General features: G+C 35.4%; 4 protein-coding genes across 5 annotated transcripts; 1 reads left to right on the top strand and 3 right to left on the bottom strand.

Annotated features, from left to right (window-relative positions):
* Nucleotides 1-3,459: 3,459 nt before the first annotated feature.
* Nucleotides 3,460-6,453, bottom strand: LOC147541574 (outer envelope pore protein 16-3, chloroplastic/mitochondrial-like). Its single transcript, XM_086635284.1, has 3 exons — nucleotides 6,351-6,453; nucleotides 5,437-5,787; nucleotides 3,460-3,836 (listed from the first exon to the last, which is right to left on the bottom strand). The coding sequence occupies exons 2-3, from the start codon at nucleotides 5,765-5,767 to the stop codon at nucleotides 3,688-3,690; spliced, it is 480 nt and encodes a 159-aa protein (XP_086491410.1). The 5' UTR covers nucleotides 5,768-5,787; nucleotides 6,351-6,453; the 3' UTR covers nucleotides 3,460-3,687.
* Nucleotides 6,454-7,092: 639 nt separating this feature from the next.
* Nucleotides 7,093-10,842, bottom strand: LOC147541573 (O-fucosyltransferase 20-like). Its single transcript, XM_086636872.1, has 6 exons — nucleotides 10,160-10,842; nucleotides 9,892-10,060; nucleotides 9,384-9,473; nucleotides 8,864-9,147; nucleotides 8,467-8,725; nucleotides 7,093-7,889 (listed from the first exon to the last, which is right to left on the bottom strand). Exons 1-6 carry the CDS (start codon nucleotides 10,753-10,755, stop codon nucleotides 7,674-7,676), a joined length of 1,614 nt encoding a protein of 537 aa, XP_086492998.1. The 5' UTR covers nucleotides 10,756-10,842; the 3' UTR covers nucleotides 7,093-7,673.
* Nucleotides 10,843-13,308: 2,466 nt separating this feature from the next.
* On the top strand, nucleotides 13,309-15,842 carry LOC147541572 (D111/G-patch domain-containing protein). 2 transcript variants are annotated; one of them, XM_086636875.1, is made up of 6 exons: nucleotides 13,356-13,390; nucleotides 13,423-13,545; nucleotides 13,657-14,205; nucleotides 14,841-14,906; nucleotides 15,039-15,379; nucleotides 15,717-15,842. In XM_086636875.1, the coding sequence occupies exons 2-5, from the start codon at nucleotides 13,441-13,443 to the stop codon at nucleotides 15,096-15,098; spliced, it is 780 nt and encodes a 259-aa protein (XP_086493001.1). In that variant the 5' UTR covers nucleotides 13,356-13,390; nucleotides 13,423-13,440; the 3' UTR covers nucleotides 15,099-15,379; nucleotides 15,717-15,842. The 2 variants fall into 2 exon arrangements, with proteins under 2 accessions (XP_086493000.1, XP_086493001.1); XM_086636874.1 differs by having other exon boundaries at nucleotides 13,309-13,545.
* Nucleotides 15,732-17,803, bottom strand: LOC147541571 (protein PHOSPHATE STARVATION RESPONSE 3-like). The gene is made up of 7 exons (XM_086636873.1): nucleotides 16,918-17,803; nucleotides 16,702-16,816; nucleotides 16,554-16,630; nucleotides 16,411-16,450; nucleotides 16,234-16,291; nucleotides 16,025-16,094; nucleotides 15,732-15,917 (listed from the first exon to the last, which is right to left on the bottom strand). The coding sequence occupies exons 1-7, from the start codon at nucleotides 17,470-17,472 to the stop codon at nucleotides 15,759-15,761; spliced, it is 1,074 nt and encodes a 357-aa protein (XP_086492999.1). The 5' UTR covers nucleotides 17,473-17,803; the 3' UTR covers nucleotides 15,732-15,758.
* Nucleotides 17,804-18,720: the final 917 nt, after the last annotated feature.

The raw sequence follows: 18,720 nt of genomic DNA, 5'->3' as shown, positions 1-18,720 counted from the left end.
ATAAATTTACACTTTACACAAGAGAAAATGAAAGTGAAAAGATAATTTTATCGATTCATTTACACAACTATTTATACACTTTACATAAGTTATTTACGTAATTAGAAATATAAATATAGAAAAATACAATTTATTTAGGAATTCTAATGTATGTTACTAAAGGGGATCGTTCGATCAAGATGGATGTTGTATGTTACAAGAAACTAAAGCAAATTATAGTGCACTTTTTAAGCTCGTAACTTTGATGCAGTAGGCATACATGTAACAAGTCCCATAATTACCCACAAATTAATCACCTGATGATGAAAAGAATATTTAATGGATTCAAAGCACACCATCCGTAAGAGGACACGTGAGAATAGATCCAAATGGACTGAGTTTGGTATCGTGACTAAATATAGGTACCCACACACTGAATATTGATTTAGATTTCTTCTCTTCATCTCGAGACGGATTTTTCTTCAGGTTCTTGTCATTAGGTTTGGAAGAGATTGCAACTGTAGGACTAAAACAGCTAGAGAAGGAGAAGAAACCCATATGAGCTACCCTCCTTAGAAATTATTTCCTGGGTTTTGTTTTTGATGGTGAATTGATCTGAAAAAAGGGTATCAAGGGGAGAGAAAGGGGGTTGGAGATGCCATTTGAGCTTACGATAGGACAACACAGTGGTGGTTTTTCAACAAAAAAACACAAGTGTACATCAAATGGGGGATATGATACTTCAACAAAAAAAAATGGGGGATAGGATAAAAGGGTTTTTTACTTGAAGAGCAAGGATTCATTAAAGAAATGAAATAAAACAAATAGAGTAAATCACTAATAAGGGAACTAGTTAGTCAAATGTTGCATGTTAAAATATAAATTGAACTTACCTTTCATATGAGTAAATTATGAATTTGTTAATTGATTCTATTCTTATCATTAATTTACTTTATTGATATTTGGTAATGTTTGATATATTCTTGGAATAATTGTTCCACACGTATTTTTTTTTTCTGTTGACAATAGAATGATAGTAGTTGGCATTGCATTTTACCGTATTTATATCAAGGCATAGAAACGTGTACTGATTTGGACATTTGGTGGTGACCTCTATAATAAATGGAGAATTGGGGATAGAGAACAATATTCAAAAGAATGAGTGGTACTTTTTTTTTTTGTTGAAAAAGATGAGTGCTACTTGTAATTAGCATGGTGTAATTTTAACTTACTAGGTCAATTATATTTGTAAGGTTTGAAATCATAAGCTATATGGTATGTTTTTCACTAGACAGATTTATCAACTGTTCTCTTATTTAATTTTGATCAATAAGGAGAACTTAAATCTACCTTTGCAATTTCAACAAAAAAATAAAATCTACGTTTGACATACGAGAATAAAATGTGATTTCTAAGAATCAGTTTATTTTAATCTGATGTGTAGTTTGACAAAAAAACAGGAAATCGATTGACAAATTCCTAACTTAATATGTTTTTTTTTTCTACCCTATTAATCTTTCAAAACCATTCATTTGGTATTACTTTTTGCAAATATGAGGTGAATTAGAGAGGCCTCTCTCCTTCACCACTCGGTAGTGCAGTGGTTGGACACTCCCTCTCAAGTCCATGATATCCTGAGATCCAATGTAAGCGTCTCACACAGGTACACTTTTTTTGTTTTTGACGGCTTATGATGTATCCACGTCATTCAAATATCATGACTTTGGATTCCAATTTCAAAATAAAATAAAATAAAATAAAGAGAGACCCTTTCACTTAATCACTTATAATACGTGTATGTCTTTCGGGTGGAAGGAAGACTAGAGTTCAAATCTATATAAAGAAAAATGTGCCCTTCACTAATTAAAATTATACAATATGTTGGAAAAAAAGAAGTAAAAATAAGTGCAACAAATTATATATACATACATATATTTTGATCAATTACTTCCATAATTACACTACTACTTCCACATAGATATGGTAATTAGTACTAATTAGTGGAGTTGACTGAATTCCATTGTTCCATAATCATTAAATTCAACTACAAACGAGAGATGTTTGAATTGAGTGGAAAGTATGAAATGGGGATTGGGGCTTTTGATGATTTAATTGGTTTTGATTGGGGTTTCTGGTTTTTATCTGAAGACTGAGTTTTCTTCATATCTTCAGTATCAGTGTTGGATGAGATGCGAGTAGTTGGACTAAAACAATTAGAAATGAAAGAGAAGAAAGTCATCTTCCTCTCTCTCTCTCTCTCTCTAGAAACTAGTTTTGGCCTTTGTTTTTGGGAGTAAGAGAGAGAAAGATAGGTTGAGTCGTTGAGATATGAAAATTAAGGTCATGAACTACACGTATAAATAGTATGGAAGATGTGGTGGTGGATAGTATTTACTTTTTTTTTTTTTTTTTTTTGTTGAAGGGATAGTATTTACTTGATGAGCAAGGAAATTGGACATGTGTGATACTGAGATGTCGTTGTTGCCACCACTTTTGAATAATTGGCCAGTCAAATGTGACCAGACTAGAACGATAGGGTCGTTTTTTTTTTTTTTTAAGGAGGGTCGTTTTCTTTTTAAGAAGAGTTATTTTGTGTATGGGGAAAAAACACAAGTCCCTTGTGATAAATTTGGGACATAATAATACTCTTATTATTTTGAGTTTCTCAAACTTAGTTCATGCCCCCGAATCCAAAAAAGAACATCTTCCTGCACCAAACACGTCATCGGGACACCCGATATTTTTGTTTGACCCATTTGCAAGATAACTCTTAAAACAAACTCAGAAGAACCATATACATTTGAAGCTTGGACAATAAAGTCAAAATTCATTTTGACCATTGACCATGAATTTTCTTTCACCTTGTTCTCCAAGCAAAAACTGTCCCAATCTCATCTCTCTTTCTTTTCACTTTCGTGTAGCAATTAACACCAAAGTAATTGAAGAGTGAGGAAATAACAACTATAAATACTATATAAAAATTTTAAACTCTCCTACCCCAAAGGCCCAAAAAAAGAACTTCTTATAGTCTAAGAAATTTTTCAACCTTTAATGGCTTTCTTTATCTCATTCTTTTTCTCTATTTTGAGTTGCTTTGGTCACTCTTCTTCATCTTCCGTTCTCGCTTGCATATCGGATACTGATCAGAAAATTCAATCTCCAACGAAGTCATCAAAACTACAAAAAGGAAATTCAGAAGGCCCTATTCCAGTACCATACTTCGCCATCAATTCTCGTTTATCCCTCTTGTAAACCTAACTAACTAGATAATGTATTTATTTTCATTTTCTTCAAACTTCACATCAACTAAATCTCTCAAACTAGATGCTAATGAAGTTATGGTAGTTAGAGAGTAATGCTTTCTTTTCTCATTGTTATTGTTTACTTGATTTGCTTTATTGGAAGGCAGTTTTCACAGTTTACTTTCTAACATTCAGAGTGTCCATTTAATATCAAAAAAAGAACTAATGCTCCAAAATCTGTCAATGAATTGGACACAAACATTTTATTCGAAAAATCCTTTTGTGCTTTTTGCAAACACGAAAACGAACTGCAAACCAACAAGATGGCACAGTATACATGATTATGACTCTGAACAAACACATAAGACCATTTCACGAACAAGAAAAGCAAGAAGCAGATTAACGAAAAACGCTAACTTGCCAGATATGTCTTCTTTCATGGCAAAATGACGGATAAGAAAAGCTTTCAAGGGAGAGAGGAGGGCTTCTTCTCAGTTGTGTAAGCAGAGTACTCTTTACCGTTGTCAATTCTTGTGGTCTGACCACCAACATCAAGAATTGCAGAAGTGAAGGCCAATGCTGCTCCTGCAGATAGTGCAGTCGGGATGCTCCTTGCTGAAAATTCCAATAAACCCAATTCAAATTAATTGACAATACGACCCGGTGAAACAGATATCATGCATTATAGAATTCTAACGAAAAAAAACATATAAGGTGATTTGTCATTAGTCAGTGCAAAAGTCAGAAAGTGATGATGTTTCACTTCCTCTAAGTTTAAATGGATAATTCTGTGATTGACTAGGTTTTATAGACAAACAAGTTACGGATGTAGTAACGTAATCATGTGTATAATCTTCGCTAGATCTGTTTGATACATCAAACTAAGGATTACTACATCTCTCTGTTTGGTTTAGAAACAAAGAACGAAACAGAACATAATTCCTTGGTGATTTGCCAAGTGCTAATGCTAACAAAGTAAAAAGGGATGCTTTTCAGATATGAAAAAACAACATACATCTCTAGGTAGATATTGGTTTAACTAAACGCGGGGCAGAGATAAAATGAAAAAGATTTGGTCTACCCATAACACAAGCTAGTTTACATGATGACATGCATATCATAACCTTTGTGTAAGTGATTTCCTCGTATATGATTACCGCTACCGCCAAGGAAAGAAAACAACTTCGCCTCTAAAGGTTGTCCTTATATTTTCAAAAAAATTTCAATAGACATGAGTTACCTAGTCTTAGTGTCTTCCTATGGCTCAATGATTTTTGCAATCAAAATTCAACACAAAATAACGAACCAACGAAGTTAACTAAGATAATATTCGCGAGACCATTAAGCAACGCATCCACATAAACAAAAATCTGAAAGACCAAATAGAGATAGAAAACAGCTTCCCCTTTACTTCCTCAGTCTGACAAACTCTTTTCTTTTGAGGTAAGAGGGAGAACCCCCTCCCAAGCAATTCAGATATTATTATTTGCAAGTAATATAATATCTATAAAGAAGGGCAAGAAAAAAAACATATCCCTTCCATAAAAAAAGGCAAGGGCCGACAGAGAAAGGATCTGACATAGGTGTGCTTAAGTGGTCAAAGTACATACAAGGAGAAATCTCAACAAACCAAGGCGAGCTCCTACTAAACCTGACGCTTAAGAGTGCCTTCGGCTACATAGCATACAACATGTATTGTGTTGTACAGTTATTACACAAGAAATAACGTATAGATCGAAAGAATTCCCCCTAGGATCTAACCTGATCTTACCTTAATTTTTTTTTAGATTTAATGATTAGTTTATCAGTATGGATTATACAGTGTAATGATACTATGCACACGACCAATCTAGGTAGTCTTTCAAATTAACGATCACTATAGCACATCGCTATCCTGGTTTTAAAGGCACCAAACCACACAACACATGAGAGGTAAGCTCAGTATTCAAATTATTACATATAAGGTTCTAATAGACCATGAAATTTCACCTAGAAGTATAACATTTTCCTTTTTTTTAAAAAAATAACCACATTTGATTCGACTTGAGAATAAACACACATTCAATAATGTGATCTCCTGCATATTTATGCATGATGGCCTGAATAATGATGGTCACTCTGTGATATTACCCTAAAGTATTTTCGTTTTATTTTCTTATCTTCGCTGTGAACCCTTAAGGATAAAAACTGAAGTGGGCCATGAGAGTATATATACCTTTGAAGCCTATAACAGAAGCTCCAGCAGCAAAACCTCCAACTGCACCGTTAACAAAGTCCCTCTTTGTTCTGAAATTCTGTACCAACTGCTCCACACCTATATAAACACCTCCAATTGCAGCGAAAGTCAGTCCATGGTTGCCCATCAGTTTCAAAGTCCTCATTAGACCAGGAAGAGCAACATTTCTTTCAACACGAGGCACATCGTGCCATGTAGCGATGATTGTACCCCAAATGGTACCCGTCACCAGACCCATAGTAGCACCCTTGATGGTCTTCATCGTTGGAGTATCGTCATCCTCCAAATACCTTAGTTCTGAAGGATCCATTAGTCTTGTTCAAGTGGAATCTAAAAAACAAATAGATAAGCAAAAGATGGACCAACCTTTGTCGAGTCTACATAATCGTTACAATAACAAGAACCACATCCATAAACTGAATTAAAGGAGTTTCAAGCAACACCATCTTTGATCATTACCATGAAGATTTCTAACTTAAGTTGTAAAACCATAACCCAACTGAAATGGCACTCTTCAAACAGAAGTGTAGGTGGATAAAGGGTAGTTTGTTTTGAATCCAAATTTTATCAGAATGATTTCCAATTAAAATCACCCCATCTACACCCCTAATAAAACCCTAGAACCTAGAAAACTAAATTACTTGAAAGAAACTTTAGAATCAAACTATGGGTTCAGAGAAAATTCATAAAACGTAAATGCCTAATGAAAATCGTTAATCGAGAGCACTAATTAAACAAGTTAGGTTGAATCCGTTGAAATTTGAGCATAATGAAGAAAATTGATCTACTTATAATGAAGCAAATGATTATTTTAAAATGTACAGAAATCATTATCTAGGAAATAAACGAAAACCTTTTGTCAAAGGAAAGAAGAAATTTGGGAGAAATCTTACAGAGAGAAAATTAGGGCTCCGATCAAATTTCTTCTGCAGTGTTCGCAAAATTTACTACCCTTCTTTAGCTGCTTCAAGGTTCTAACTTACATAACCAAGAGACAAGATTACTATAATACCCTTTACCTGCATTTAAATTTACATATCCTCTTGTCTAAGTGGAACTCTATAGGCACCCCGATTTTGCCAGAGGAAGAGAGAGAGAGAGAGATTATCATTACAATGATAAATTGCAAAATGTGTAATCTGATTCTAATTTTAAATGGTTAATGAAGTAAAAATGCTATAAAAAAATTTTGTTGAAATGAAAATACTATAAACTAGTGTTAAAATATTATTTTATACTTAATTCTAAATGGTCGATTCAGTTTGAGTAGTTTCAAAATGTTCAAGCGGCTCAAATAGATGGATGACAATCTGTTCTGTTTGTTTGAGCGCTTGAGAGGCTAAAAGTTTTAAGGGCGAGTTTTTACTCCATGACATAACGGATAGTGTGAGGTAGTGTTAGAATGTCTCACATCTAAGAGCTTTGGTTTTAAGATAGCAAAGTGTGCCAACATTGTACGGCCTATGGAGAAACTTCGCATTCGTTGCCAAAGCACCATAATGATCTTGGGCTGCTACCCGGTCAAACCATGCTACTTCTAAGCTTCAGCATTGGTATCTTATGGAACACAGAGGAGATAAAAAGGAAAAGGTAAATGAGAAGAAACACATATATATTAATTACAAGTAAGAAAGATAAACAAACTCTTATATATACACCAGAATCAAACTAGGATATAGAATGAAATGGATGATCTTTGTACACACTTTACTGCACTCAGAACAAATTCACTTGTAAAGAATGTCAAAACTGGTTTTCCCCTTCCACAAAGACCTACACTATTAAAGAATAACTTATGCTAACACTAATGGCTTCACTCTTATCCCTAACACTACAAATACGACAATAAGAATCTCATAACACATGTTCTAAACACGACTTTTTGTATCTCTCTCTCTCTCTCTCCATATATATATATATATATATATATATATATATATATATATATATATATATATATCATATATGCATCTCCCATAACCTGGAAAATGAACCTTAAGAAACTTCCTCCAAAATTGTTTTCCAACTTGGGTCCCAACATATGAAGAGACTGGAGAGCTTGCCAACCAACCAACTCCGATTCCTTTTTGCCAGACTCGTCCATTGGTTAGACCAGTCGTATTAGTATTTCTCCGTTGAAGAACATGTCAGTTTTAGTTGATTTTCATCAGAAACTGATATTTGAGCACTTGATGATTTAGAAGGATTCTGTTTTTTCAGTTGTTGCACATGCACTCTGGAACAGGATACTTCGTGACATCTCTTCCTGTCTTGCTTGTTCTGAGCTCTGGTTGCCCCATTGATTCGGTGTGTAACTCTCTTATTATTCTGTTAAACTCAGGTTCTGGGAGGGAAGAATTCAGGAAGTAAGGAAGCATTTGTCTTTTGTTTGGGGTTATATGCTTCTTGTGACCTGCATAAGCTCTATGACCCTGTACACGAAGTATCAATTTGTTACAAATAAGAAATATGCCTTTATCAAACAATGCTTCTTGTGAAAGAACCCTATATTCAAGTTGGACTAGGATGACCTATATTCATCCGATTTCTTCAAATTCTTTAATCGGATCACTATTCCTACTAAGCTAAGACACCTCAGAAAGTTCTTCCAAGTCAGATTTCAGAATGTTTACTTTCAATGTGACTCGTCTGAAGGACTCTGGCTGATTTTGAGTCCACTTGAGCAAGCCTTATAATAAGTCTACAGTTAATCGTTCATTGTCTGAATTACCTGAAATTACTATTGTGTCCCTGACCAGAACAAGTCAGGCTCAGACAACTCGGGTTCAGACAAGTGGGACTCAGGGGAGCCAGATTTAGACAAGTCAGAATCAGTCGAGTCAAATTCAGACAAGTCAAGAGAAACAAAACCACCTAAGTCTCGATAAAGAATCCATCAAACTGGAGATCTTTTTAATTTTTGAAGCCGGTTCATAAAATGATTGAACTAAAAGTTGGAGTAATGTAAAACACTTAAAAATACAAACAGTGTAATGCTAAGGATAATACCTGAATTGCATGACCCATATTTCCTCCATGAGATGGCATAAAAACATCGCTATCTTCAGAAACTATATAATCAAGGGCTGCCAGAAGGGAAGCTTTGTTTGCGAATGGTTCTAATTCACCAGGCAAGGCAAGGTCTTCCTTATTGTAAAGATGAGGATATTCCTTGATTAGCGGTAGCAAGGCTTCTCGTCCCCCAAATGGTGATCCACCGGCCCAATATATTTTTGCATTCCTTGGAGCTCCTAGCGCTTTCAGTAGTCTAGAAAAATTAAATTGAGCAATGGTTTAGATCAAATGAAGCAAAACACCATAATAGTTAAATAAGAACAATCCATTTGTCCGTATATATATATATATATATATATATATATATATATTCACATGTACATACACATACCTGGTAACCTCCACAGCATTTAAAGGGCAGAGTCCTGCGAGCTTGCGCTCGTGATAACTCATGTTTGATCTTGCCGTGAGGAGCTCTGGGCGTAGCTTCCTTTCATTGTTAATGATTTCGTTATACTTGTGACTCAGTCCTGGCAGACAACCTGTTCTAACCCAGACATCTTTTTCCATTCTCAGATGAAGAGCCATGTAGAGCCCCTTCTTCCTCATCCTCTGTGCAAGCTTGTTTCCAAGTTCAAAAACCGGTGGAGCGAATCTCAACGCATGAAATGCCACCTTTAGTGATTCAAAAAAGAAATTAGACTCTTTATAATGTTATAATGACTACCAAAACTCAACTTTGAAATAACAAGAAATAAGTCTGTGTCGAGATGTCAGCAAATCAATTTTCATTGAAATTTCACATACCCAGAGTTGATTTTCAAGTTAAGCTATTGTTAGCAAATTCAAGATTTTTTTTTTTCAAGAACAAAAAAGGAAAACCAAGCAACTAGTTACATCAATAAAAGTACCTTGCATCGAAGCTTTTGAAGATCAGAAGGGAGGTCTTTAGAGAGCCTCGAATCCAGACCACGTAAGAGCAGAACACCATCCACATGAAGCTGCAAATAAGATCAGAGATTCATTAATGTCTACGGCGATAGTTCCTAAATCTCTCCCAACAACTAACAAGGAACCCCGTATACTTGTCATAGATCTAAACAACAAGTCGAACTAATTAACGGTAACCATATGATACTATTAATCACATAGATATACCCAATTAATTGGTGACCAAGCTTTATTAACTCTACTGAGTTGCACATTGTAATTTACATAGATTATCAAATCTCACAAACTAGAGTATTTAGGGACTCAAAATCATTGTTGAAAGTTGGGTATTCGAATATTAGCTATTCCCTTTCAATACAAACAATTTGAAACTGAAAATTCAAAAATAGTTTCATTTAAAAGGAAATTAGTCAAAATGGAAAGAAAAGTTCTAGTACAAGTTTCATTGATTAGATAATTAATACATACCCGCTTAAGATAACGAGCACGAATCCACTGAGGTGAAACATGAAGAGGGGTTTTCTTCTCTTCCACTGGTCTTGACATCAAATGTGTGGATGGAAGAGATGATACTATCCTTACATCATTTGCAAGAACTTTCTTAAAGTGATCATAATCAAATATATCAGAAAACTCACTGTATCAATCAAAACAAAAACAAAAAAAAAAAAATGTTATTTTGATTCTGAGAAGAAAACCTAACTTTCACTTCAAAGTTATTTTAGGTTAAATTTACCTTTCATCACCCCAGATTTTGTTAACCTGTAAGATTGGAACAAGCAAAGCAGCACCAAGAATCCGAGCAATCACAACAGCATCAACGATCTGATTTCGTTGTTGATTCATACCACCAGAAACCACAACCATCAGATATTTTGTACGATCCTTCATAACTGTACTACTTGATCGTTGATATTCGTCACTGAAATCTAAGCACGGATGATATCCTAAACCATCTGGTTGCTTCCAAAACTCTTCACCGTCTTCATCCTTCTCAATAGAAGAAGATAGGAGGAGTGAATCTCTAGTAGTAGATATTGAAGATTGAGTAATCATAATACATGGTGGATTTGGTGAGAATGGAACTAAAAGGTCAAGATTGAACCACAACTTAAACATTCCAAAAAGAGTGAAGAGAAACAGTAAGAAGATACAGATTCTAGGGTTTGATCTAGAAGTAAAGAACTTGGTAGTTCCATGTTTTGATGATTTTTTAGGAGAAGAGAGAAGAGATTGTAGTGAAGAAGATGAAACTGAGCATATAATCTGAGATGGAACTGATATGTAAGATAGAGTGGTATCAGTGGTGGTGGTGGTTTTAGGTTTTCCCATTAAACCTTCAAAGCTTCTTCTGTTATTCAACTTCGTTTGAGAGAGAGAGAGAGAGAGAGAGTTCCGTAAAAAGTCGGGAACTATGGAGACGAAAAATGGCCTTTTTTAAAACAGCGTGAGTTGAATTGGAAGAAGACTGGAAAGTGGAAATAATTAAGTAATAGGACACTTTATTTTATTTTTATTTTTAAATTAGCTGACCGTTTTCAATTATCATGTTGAAAACGGGCTGCCTATTGGGAGGTGGGAGGATAGGAGATGAGGGCTTTGGATAGAGAAAAGTCTCATTGTTCCTTGACAAATGTTATTGGCCAGTGTTTTAGAAAAATAACAAAATTTTCGGGACTATAAGTTTTGGGTGGAAACAAAACTTTTTGTTTCCTCCAAACATCACCCTTTCAATTTTTCATTCTTTGTTCTTCTTCTCTTATCTCAACTAAAACTCCGGCGACTTCCACCATTAATGTCGGCGACCACCATCCACATTCTTCTTTCTTCTCTCTCTTTATTTTTCTCTCTCCTCTTATCCTCTCTCCCTCTCTCACGAAATTTCCGGCGAAGGATCCAGACGAAGGGTTCCGCCGAAGGGAAAACCCCTTCGCCGGAACTATTAAAAAAAATATATGGAAAGGGTAAGAAGAGATAAAGATGCAGATAGAGGAGAGGAAAAGATAGAGAGGCAAGAGGGAAGAGAGTGAGAAACCCATCGTCGCCGCCCGACACCTTCATTCCGACGACTTGACTGGGAGTGTTTGGTTTGATTTTTTTTGTTTTTCCACCGTCTTCTCCGGAAACTTTTCTGCTTTTCCCAAAACGTTGGCCATGTTATTTGGTTAGAAAATACAAGTATGTCTAAAAGTCGATGTGATAAGCTCTTATTTGTCTGGACGTTATTCTCTTCAAATGCTTAAATCAATGGACACGTTGTGGGCGCCCGATTTTCATGGCAAATAGCATATATGTTGCTATCTGATTAATTTCTCATTTCTCAATATTTTGAGAATTAATAAAAAATTTCATGGTTCAACGGTTATATGGGTGAGGAACTTCTTCATCCTTTCCTCCTACATATGACTACCATTTCCGATCAGCAAGCATCGTCTTTTGTTATTTTCTATTTCTGTCCCGCGAAGGGGTTCGTGTTCCCTTCGTCGCAGAGAAAGAAAGTTTTAGAGAAACAGAGATAAATCTCAATTTTCTTTAAGGGTAACCACCAATCACAGTTTGCCACAACCCTTGCAGGCATGGAGAAGAAGTGGTAGGAGGAGGCTTGGGGAAATAAAAAAAATACACCTAAAATTTACAATACAAATTTATTTATTTATCCTCAAAACATCGACCATTCTCATTTGGTTTCTTATCTTTAGTCAAATGTGAGTTTAGCCTCTTCATTCAACCTTTGTTACAGACTATCGTGACTTTTCAAAATTACTCATATGGTAGTTAGTTTCCTCTTTCTCTTTTCTAAAGGTTGACAATGACAAAGTCTTTATACATCATTTCTGTCTTTTTTATTATTCGTCTCTCGAAACACGTAACGGAAATGGATGATTGAAAGAAGACGATGATGATATAAATAAGAGAGAGTTAGAGAGAAGAAAAGAGACAAAATATAAATAAATGAGACAATAAAGTTATAAAAGCGAGTTTGAGAAAGAAAGATACCTAATGGACAAAAGATAGAGTATGAAATGAAAAACGAAATACGCATCTTGAAAAGTATGGATTAAGCGCAGGATCGTGTTTAAGGAGGGGGAGGGAGGGCACATGGGCCTGTTAGAGGGAGAGAATTGCGAACAATGAACCCTATATTTAAGATTTCAATGTAACCAAGGGGCTTAATGACCCCTTTATAAGGGATCTATCAATACACTCTCAAGTCGGTAAAATGTTTTTTGCAGTTTTTTTTTTTTTGATGAAAGTAGGCCTTGCCTAAATTTTATTAATACTCAATGCTCAAAGATAGGTTTGCTTTGTCAATTGCCAACTGACTTACAATACAATTCGGAGCAACATAAAATTCAAGAGGTACATCAACGTTATCCGTAAGTTTCGAGTGTGCCAATAGGTGGGCAACTTGATTTGCAGTTCTAGGACAATAGGAGAAGCTACATCCTTGAACTCTTGATGCTGACTTCTGAATATCCATTACCAAAGATCGAATCATCCACGGTATGTTATCTTCCTTCTCTGAGCACGCCTTTATGACGTTCATAGCATCACCTTCTATAATGCATTTGTATTGATAAAGATCAGTTGTTATTTTCAATGCTAATTGGGCTGCTTTTGCTTCAGCTTCCACTGCCGACGAGGCATTAGATGCTTGAAGTAGAGCCATAACCATTTCGCCATCCTTGTTTCGACATACTGCTGCAATGCTAGCTTTTCCTTCCCTATATGCTGCGTCAAAATTGATTTTTAATCCTTCATTGGGAGGTGGAGTCCACAAGGGTATGTGAGGCACCTGTTGCTCGTCTGACATAATCATCGGGTTCATGCTATCAAATGAGAAATCGTTAACCATATTAATTGCTTCGGAAATAATCTGCCGACTTTAAAGACAAACCTTATAAAGCTTATATATATGTTTGAAGGAGATGTGGCTTTTCTTGGACAAACCTTATAAGCTTGTATTTGTTCACGTCAATAGTTCTGTTATCTTGTATTACGTTTGCTTTTCCGGTAATGGCAGATAACATAGCTGAAGAAGATGAAGATTACATGGGAGATCTCTCTCTATTTCTTCCTCCTGAAGAAACTGCTCAGCCTCCCAAAGCTCCTCCCAGAAAGGTATTTTCATCCTACTTCTCCTCTTCCTTCAATTTATCAATCATCTCTAACTTCATTTGTTCTGAAAACCCTCATTTTTCTTCTTCTTATTAATCTTCTTATTCATCTCAGAACAGCTCCAACACCAAAACCCTAATTCATGAACCCTCCAGTAAAAAACCCAAAATCCTAGACTGGCAAGAACGACGGAAAATCGATAGGGAAAGAAAACAAAGAGAAGAGGATGAGAAAACCCTAACTAGCATGGAATCTGCAATTCCACAATCAAATATTGGATTCAAGATGTTGAAGCAAATGGGGTATAACCCAGGTTCAGCTTTAGGCAAAGGCGGGTCTGGGTTGGCTGAACCTGTTGGAGTTGAGATAAGGCGTTCAAGGGCTGGAATCGGTAGGGAAGACCCAGTGAAAGAGAAGATTAAGAGAGATGAATTTAGGGCAGAAAAGAAGAAAGAGGAAGTTGAGGGTTTAATGGTTGAATTTGGTTCCAGACAGAAATTACAATGGAAAAGCCGACGGGTTGTGTTTAATTATGATAAGGCTAAAGCAGTACTTGATCAGTTAGAGAATAAGGAGATTATTGAGCCCGCGAAGAACCAAGAAGATGAAGATGGAGCTGAAAAGGAGGAAGATGATGAAGAAGAAGAAGTGATCACGGAAGAGGTATCTAAATATTTATGTTTTTTTTACATTTGTTTGCTCAAATTTATGTTCATATGTTAACTCATACGGCTAGTTTGTTCATTTGTCAACGTAATTGGTGATCGATTTTGGATACCTCTAGGACTAGTTTCAACTTTAAATCGTAACATTTGTCAACGTAATTGCCAATTGGTTGACAGTACCAAATCTGATATCCATTGTCTACGACCGTACAAACACGAGACTTGCCCTGCCCTATAGGAAGGGTATTACTGAACATTGGACCGATCAATGTCTCAGAAAGATGTTGAGAAGTGATAACTGGCTATGCCTTAATTGACGGTAACTTATAACCAAATTGTTTTAACTTCCAAGAAAGTTACTAGTGTTTTCAAGGTAGCTGCTAACATTCGAGAAAATTAAATAACGATATGTTTTAACTCAGTTCAGGCCCTGCCCACATCATAATTGAAATGCGCACTCCTAGTTTGTGTTTCTATCTGCAAAAGAGTTGTTTTGTTGTTTATAAAAGATAAATGGGTTTTTGGTGAAATCCATAAGCATATTTGAGCACGCCTTGGGTTGTATTTCATGAATTCATGATCTTCTCGGTACCATCAGGCATTTATGACCGACAATTATCCCTTTCTGTGCAGGATCTGCACGAGATATTAGTTAAGCTGCGCGAAGAGCATCACTATTGCCTCTTCTGTGGATGCCAGGTTAGCCATATTCATGGACACCTAATATTTTTTTTTTTATCGTCTAGTAACTAATTCAAAATTGTAGGTGGTTTTTCCTAGCTAATAATGGCTCTGATCTCTTCTATTGCATTACCCATTTCTTCGTTTCAGTTTGAATCAGTAGAGGCACTACTATCAAGCTGTCCTGGAATAGATGAAGATGATCACTAAATCAGACTTTCTTTATTCATCCGCTCCAATACATCAAGTTGCAAAGTTGCGAATCGACTATGAGAAATCACAAATTTCAGTAGCCATATGAACCGAGAAATGGGTATCATGACAAACAATTGGTCAAAAGTATGGCATTCTCACTCCTTTCAGTAGCAAATCACAACGATACAGATGATGACCAAAAGTGGAGGGCAAATTATTCATTTTTGAACATGGGCATGTTCATTTTGTTCGCAGACTAGTAATATGCAGGTTGGAATAGTCTGATGAGATTTGTAGTATTACGTGATTATTTCATCTATCTCCTATAAAAACATACCAAGTAAGATGCTCATTTTAGAATTCCTGCATTACCCAACATATGGTTTGAGAAATGACTAATTCGTTTTGAGTTGGATGACCACAAGCTTAATACTATCAAAACTCACAACATAACAAAAAAATGTTCCTCCACCTCACTTGCTCCTGTGCACTTTGATCATCTCTTTAACATAAGAGTTCACATTATCCTGCTTATGCAGTTACCGCCGCAAGCTTCAAGCCTTCATCTCTCTTTTGCAGTATTTGATGACAAACTTTTCTGGCTATGGCGAAGGTAGGTTTATTCCATAAAAGTGGGTATTTTATCCTTTTCGAAATCTAAATGTATGAACATTGTCAAGTATCAAGATCACTACTATCTTGGTATTCTTCTGCTAACATTAATTTCAAGAAATGCGCATCAAATAGACTCTTATTCTTTTTCGCTTGTTCATCAAACATCTTCTTCAAATGTTTCCCTTGTTCTTCAATTTGTATTTGAAGATTCCGTTGAATCTGATTCGAAGAAAAATCTTATACAATGTCGAAAAACACAGGAACAATAATAACCCAAACAAAAGATAAAAGAAGAAGGTGAAGTCTTTCTCATTAGTTAAAAATACCTCTATTTGTTCATGAAGTCGCCTTTGTATGTCTACTTGCAGTTTCAATGCCTCAGTAATCTCCGTCCCACTGTCATACAATGTTTAAAAAAATGTATTAAATCTTGAGTGACTGATTTTCGTTCCGCACGACTCAGACGAGTTAGATCCAAACGAAGTATACTCAAGACAATGAGAACCTGAGATAGATAGGGTTATAAGATGTATACGTTTTGGAGATGAGAGGTGCTATATTATTCATAAATATTGCTTCTGTTTCGGATTTTCCTGCAATATCAAGTGTTATATCATTTAGACTTATTGCCACATCAAAAGCTTATGAACATCTGAAAGACAAGATGTAGTGATTTATAGAAAGCTCAATTAAGGATTTAGTAAGAATTTACCTTGTCTAGATTCGGGCATGTACTTGGCCATTCGATATTTCTGTAAATTAAAATGTGGTATTAGAGAAGATAGTCATAAGTTCATAGCTCCTATTAAAGAAACTCTATCGTAAGCTGCATATTTTGTGAACAAGAAACAAAACCTGCAAATGACTTTTGACATGGAGGATGGTCATTCCCTCTGACTCCATTAGCTTCAATATTCCTTTCGGAGTTGCTTCTGCATTCAAATTTGAAATCATCAAACAAAATACTTACTAATAAGAAAGCGTTATTGTTTATACAACTCACTCTCAGCTCCACCAAGTTGATTTACACATTCGACAAATTGCTCGTGAAGATCTTTAGTCCATCGAATTCGAACTTTACTTGAAGTCCTAATGCCAGTTGAAATAGGACAACTAACCTGTAAAAAATCCATAATCAAAACTATTGCCTTAGAAAAAGGCAAACTAGTACGAAAACTTCACAGCAAAAAAAAAATGTTTTTCAGATTTGTGAACTCACTTTAGAACTCTGATCTTCGTCGAAAGGACTTAACCGGTGTTGTCTTTCTAAATTGTCCTCATGACCCGTCAACTCATTTTTGGGTTCCGAATTTGTAGAGTTTTTTGGAATTCTACTGGTATGTAAGGGACGTTTCACGACAGATAACAAGGTATCAAACTCATCTTGTTTAGCTAATTGACCAACTGAAAATTGTTCCACCGAAGATTGATTTGCTGAGATATCTTGATCAATATTCTTGGGTAATTGACAAGATATTGCAACATTACTAAGTCCATATTCGTATTGCGGAAACTTCATGTAACAACAGTTTTCATTTGAGTAAACTGTAGAAGCTATTGACCTGACAAAACTTGATCTAGTGTTGTTTGAGTCGGTCCTATTTGGGAGCTGCAAGCTTCTTTGTGAGATTGGTATCTGAGACCTGAAGTGAAAACCCATTACCATGGGCTCCCGAGAACCACATTCATCTGAAGAATTATTAGGTAAGTCGAACGAGTAATCGCTTAATGACCTTTCGTTTTGTTCTTCGTATTCGATCTTCTGAGTGTTCATTTATGGATACCACTAGGAAACGATTTTAACTAACCAAACAACAAAGAAGTAGAAAAGAAGGAAACTGTATGTTGTTTTTGTTTCCTTACAGAGAGATGAAGATTAGAACACAAATGAACTTCTAAATACATGTAAGTTACAAATGTTTACCTTTCCCACTATTTATTTTAAAGTGAAAATGATTCCGTCCGGTCTCCCCATTCAACCTCAACACCTGGTAACGTGGCTAGATAAGATTTAGAATAACCACTTTTTCTCTTTAAATCTTGTTCGACCACATCACTCGATCGAGATTCAACTGGTAGATTACTCGAGCATTTTATCGGTGTTGATTCTAAAGATTATTGAAATTTGCACCAAATGTTTTAATGTTCAAGTCACATTATTGGTAGACCTATCAACCAAGAATAAAATAAATTAACAATGTAGTATCAATGTCAACATAGAGCCCTTTACTTAAGCTCATTGTTGAATGATACCCAAATTAACAAGTGGACTATATCTTTTCACGAGCTTGACCAAAAAAATTAACAAATCAAAATGTATGTAGATATTTTGATATTTAAACAAAAGTAATGTAAATATTTTAAAGCCATCTGTGAAATACTAATATGTAAATATCACAAAACCATCTGTGACTAATTAATACAGTATTTGTTAGGGGAATAAATTAGCAAGTCTGAGATTCCTAATGCAAGTTGTGGGCATTTTCTTATTAAAAAAAAAAAATGAAATTTAGCTATCCTAAACCTCATTCTTTTATAGTATTTTTTTTTTTGGGACCCATTAGAAGCAATAAATTAGCAAGTCTGAGTGTGACACTAAGATGTGCACATTTGAGGAAAGATGTCAGTTGGTATTGTAAAAGATGTGCACATCAGAAGACATATGATAGTTTTTTTTTTTTTTTTTTGTTGAACTAGACATATGATAGTTGATTAAGAATACTTTTAGTTTGGTAAAATAAAATGAGGGAATACTTTTCCATCTTGTTTAGGGTTTGACTTGTGAGTTGATGTAGCCACACACACACACTTCCACTTCCAAGTTAGAAAATCCTAGAGCTTTAAGTAAACGTTGTGCCATTATACATTTGGTGAGGAGGACCGAGGATGTTACTGATCCATTTCATCTTATTTTTGTATTTAGAGCATCATGGAAGATTCAATTTTTGTTATGATGGGCTGCAATAATTCACAAAGATAGAACAGGGGGGTCAACTAATGTGGGTGCATACAAAAGCTCAAT

The sequence above is a fragment of the Eschscholzia californica genome, unplaced genomic scaffold (genome assembly GCF_041429995.1).
Source record: "Eschscholzia californica isolate CP2 unplaced genomic scaffold, dmEscCali1.0.p SCAF_4, whole genome shotgun sequence".
Lineage (NCBI taxonomy): Eukaryota > Viridiplantae > Streptophyta > Magnoliopsida > Ranunculales > Papaveraceae > Eschscholzia > Eschscholzia californica.
This window is presented reverse-complemented; position numbering and strand designations above follow the sequence as displayed.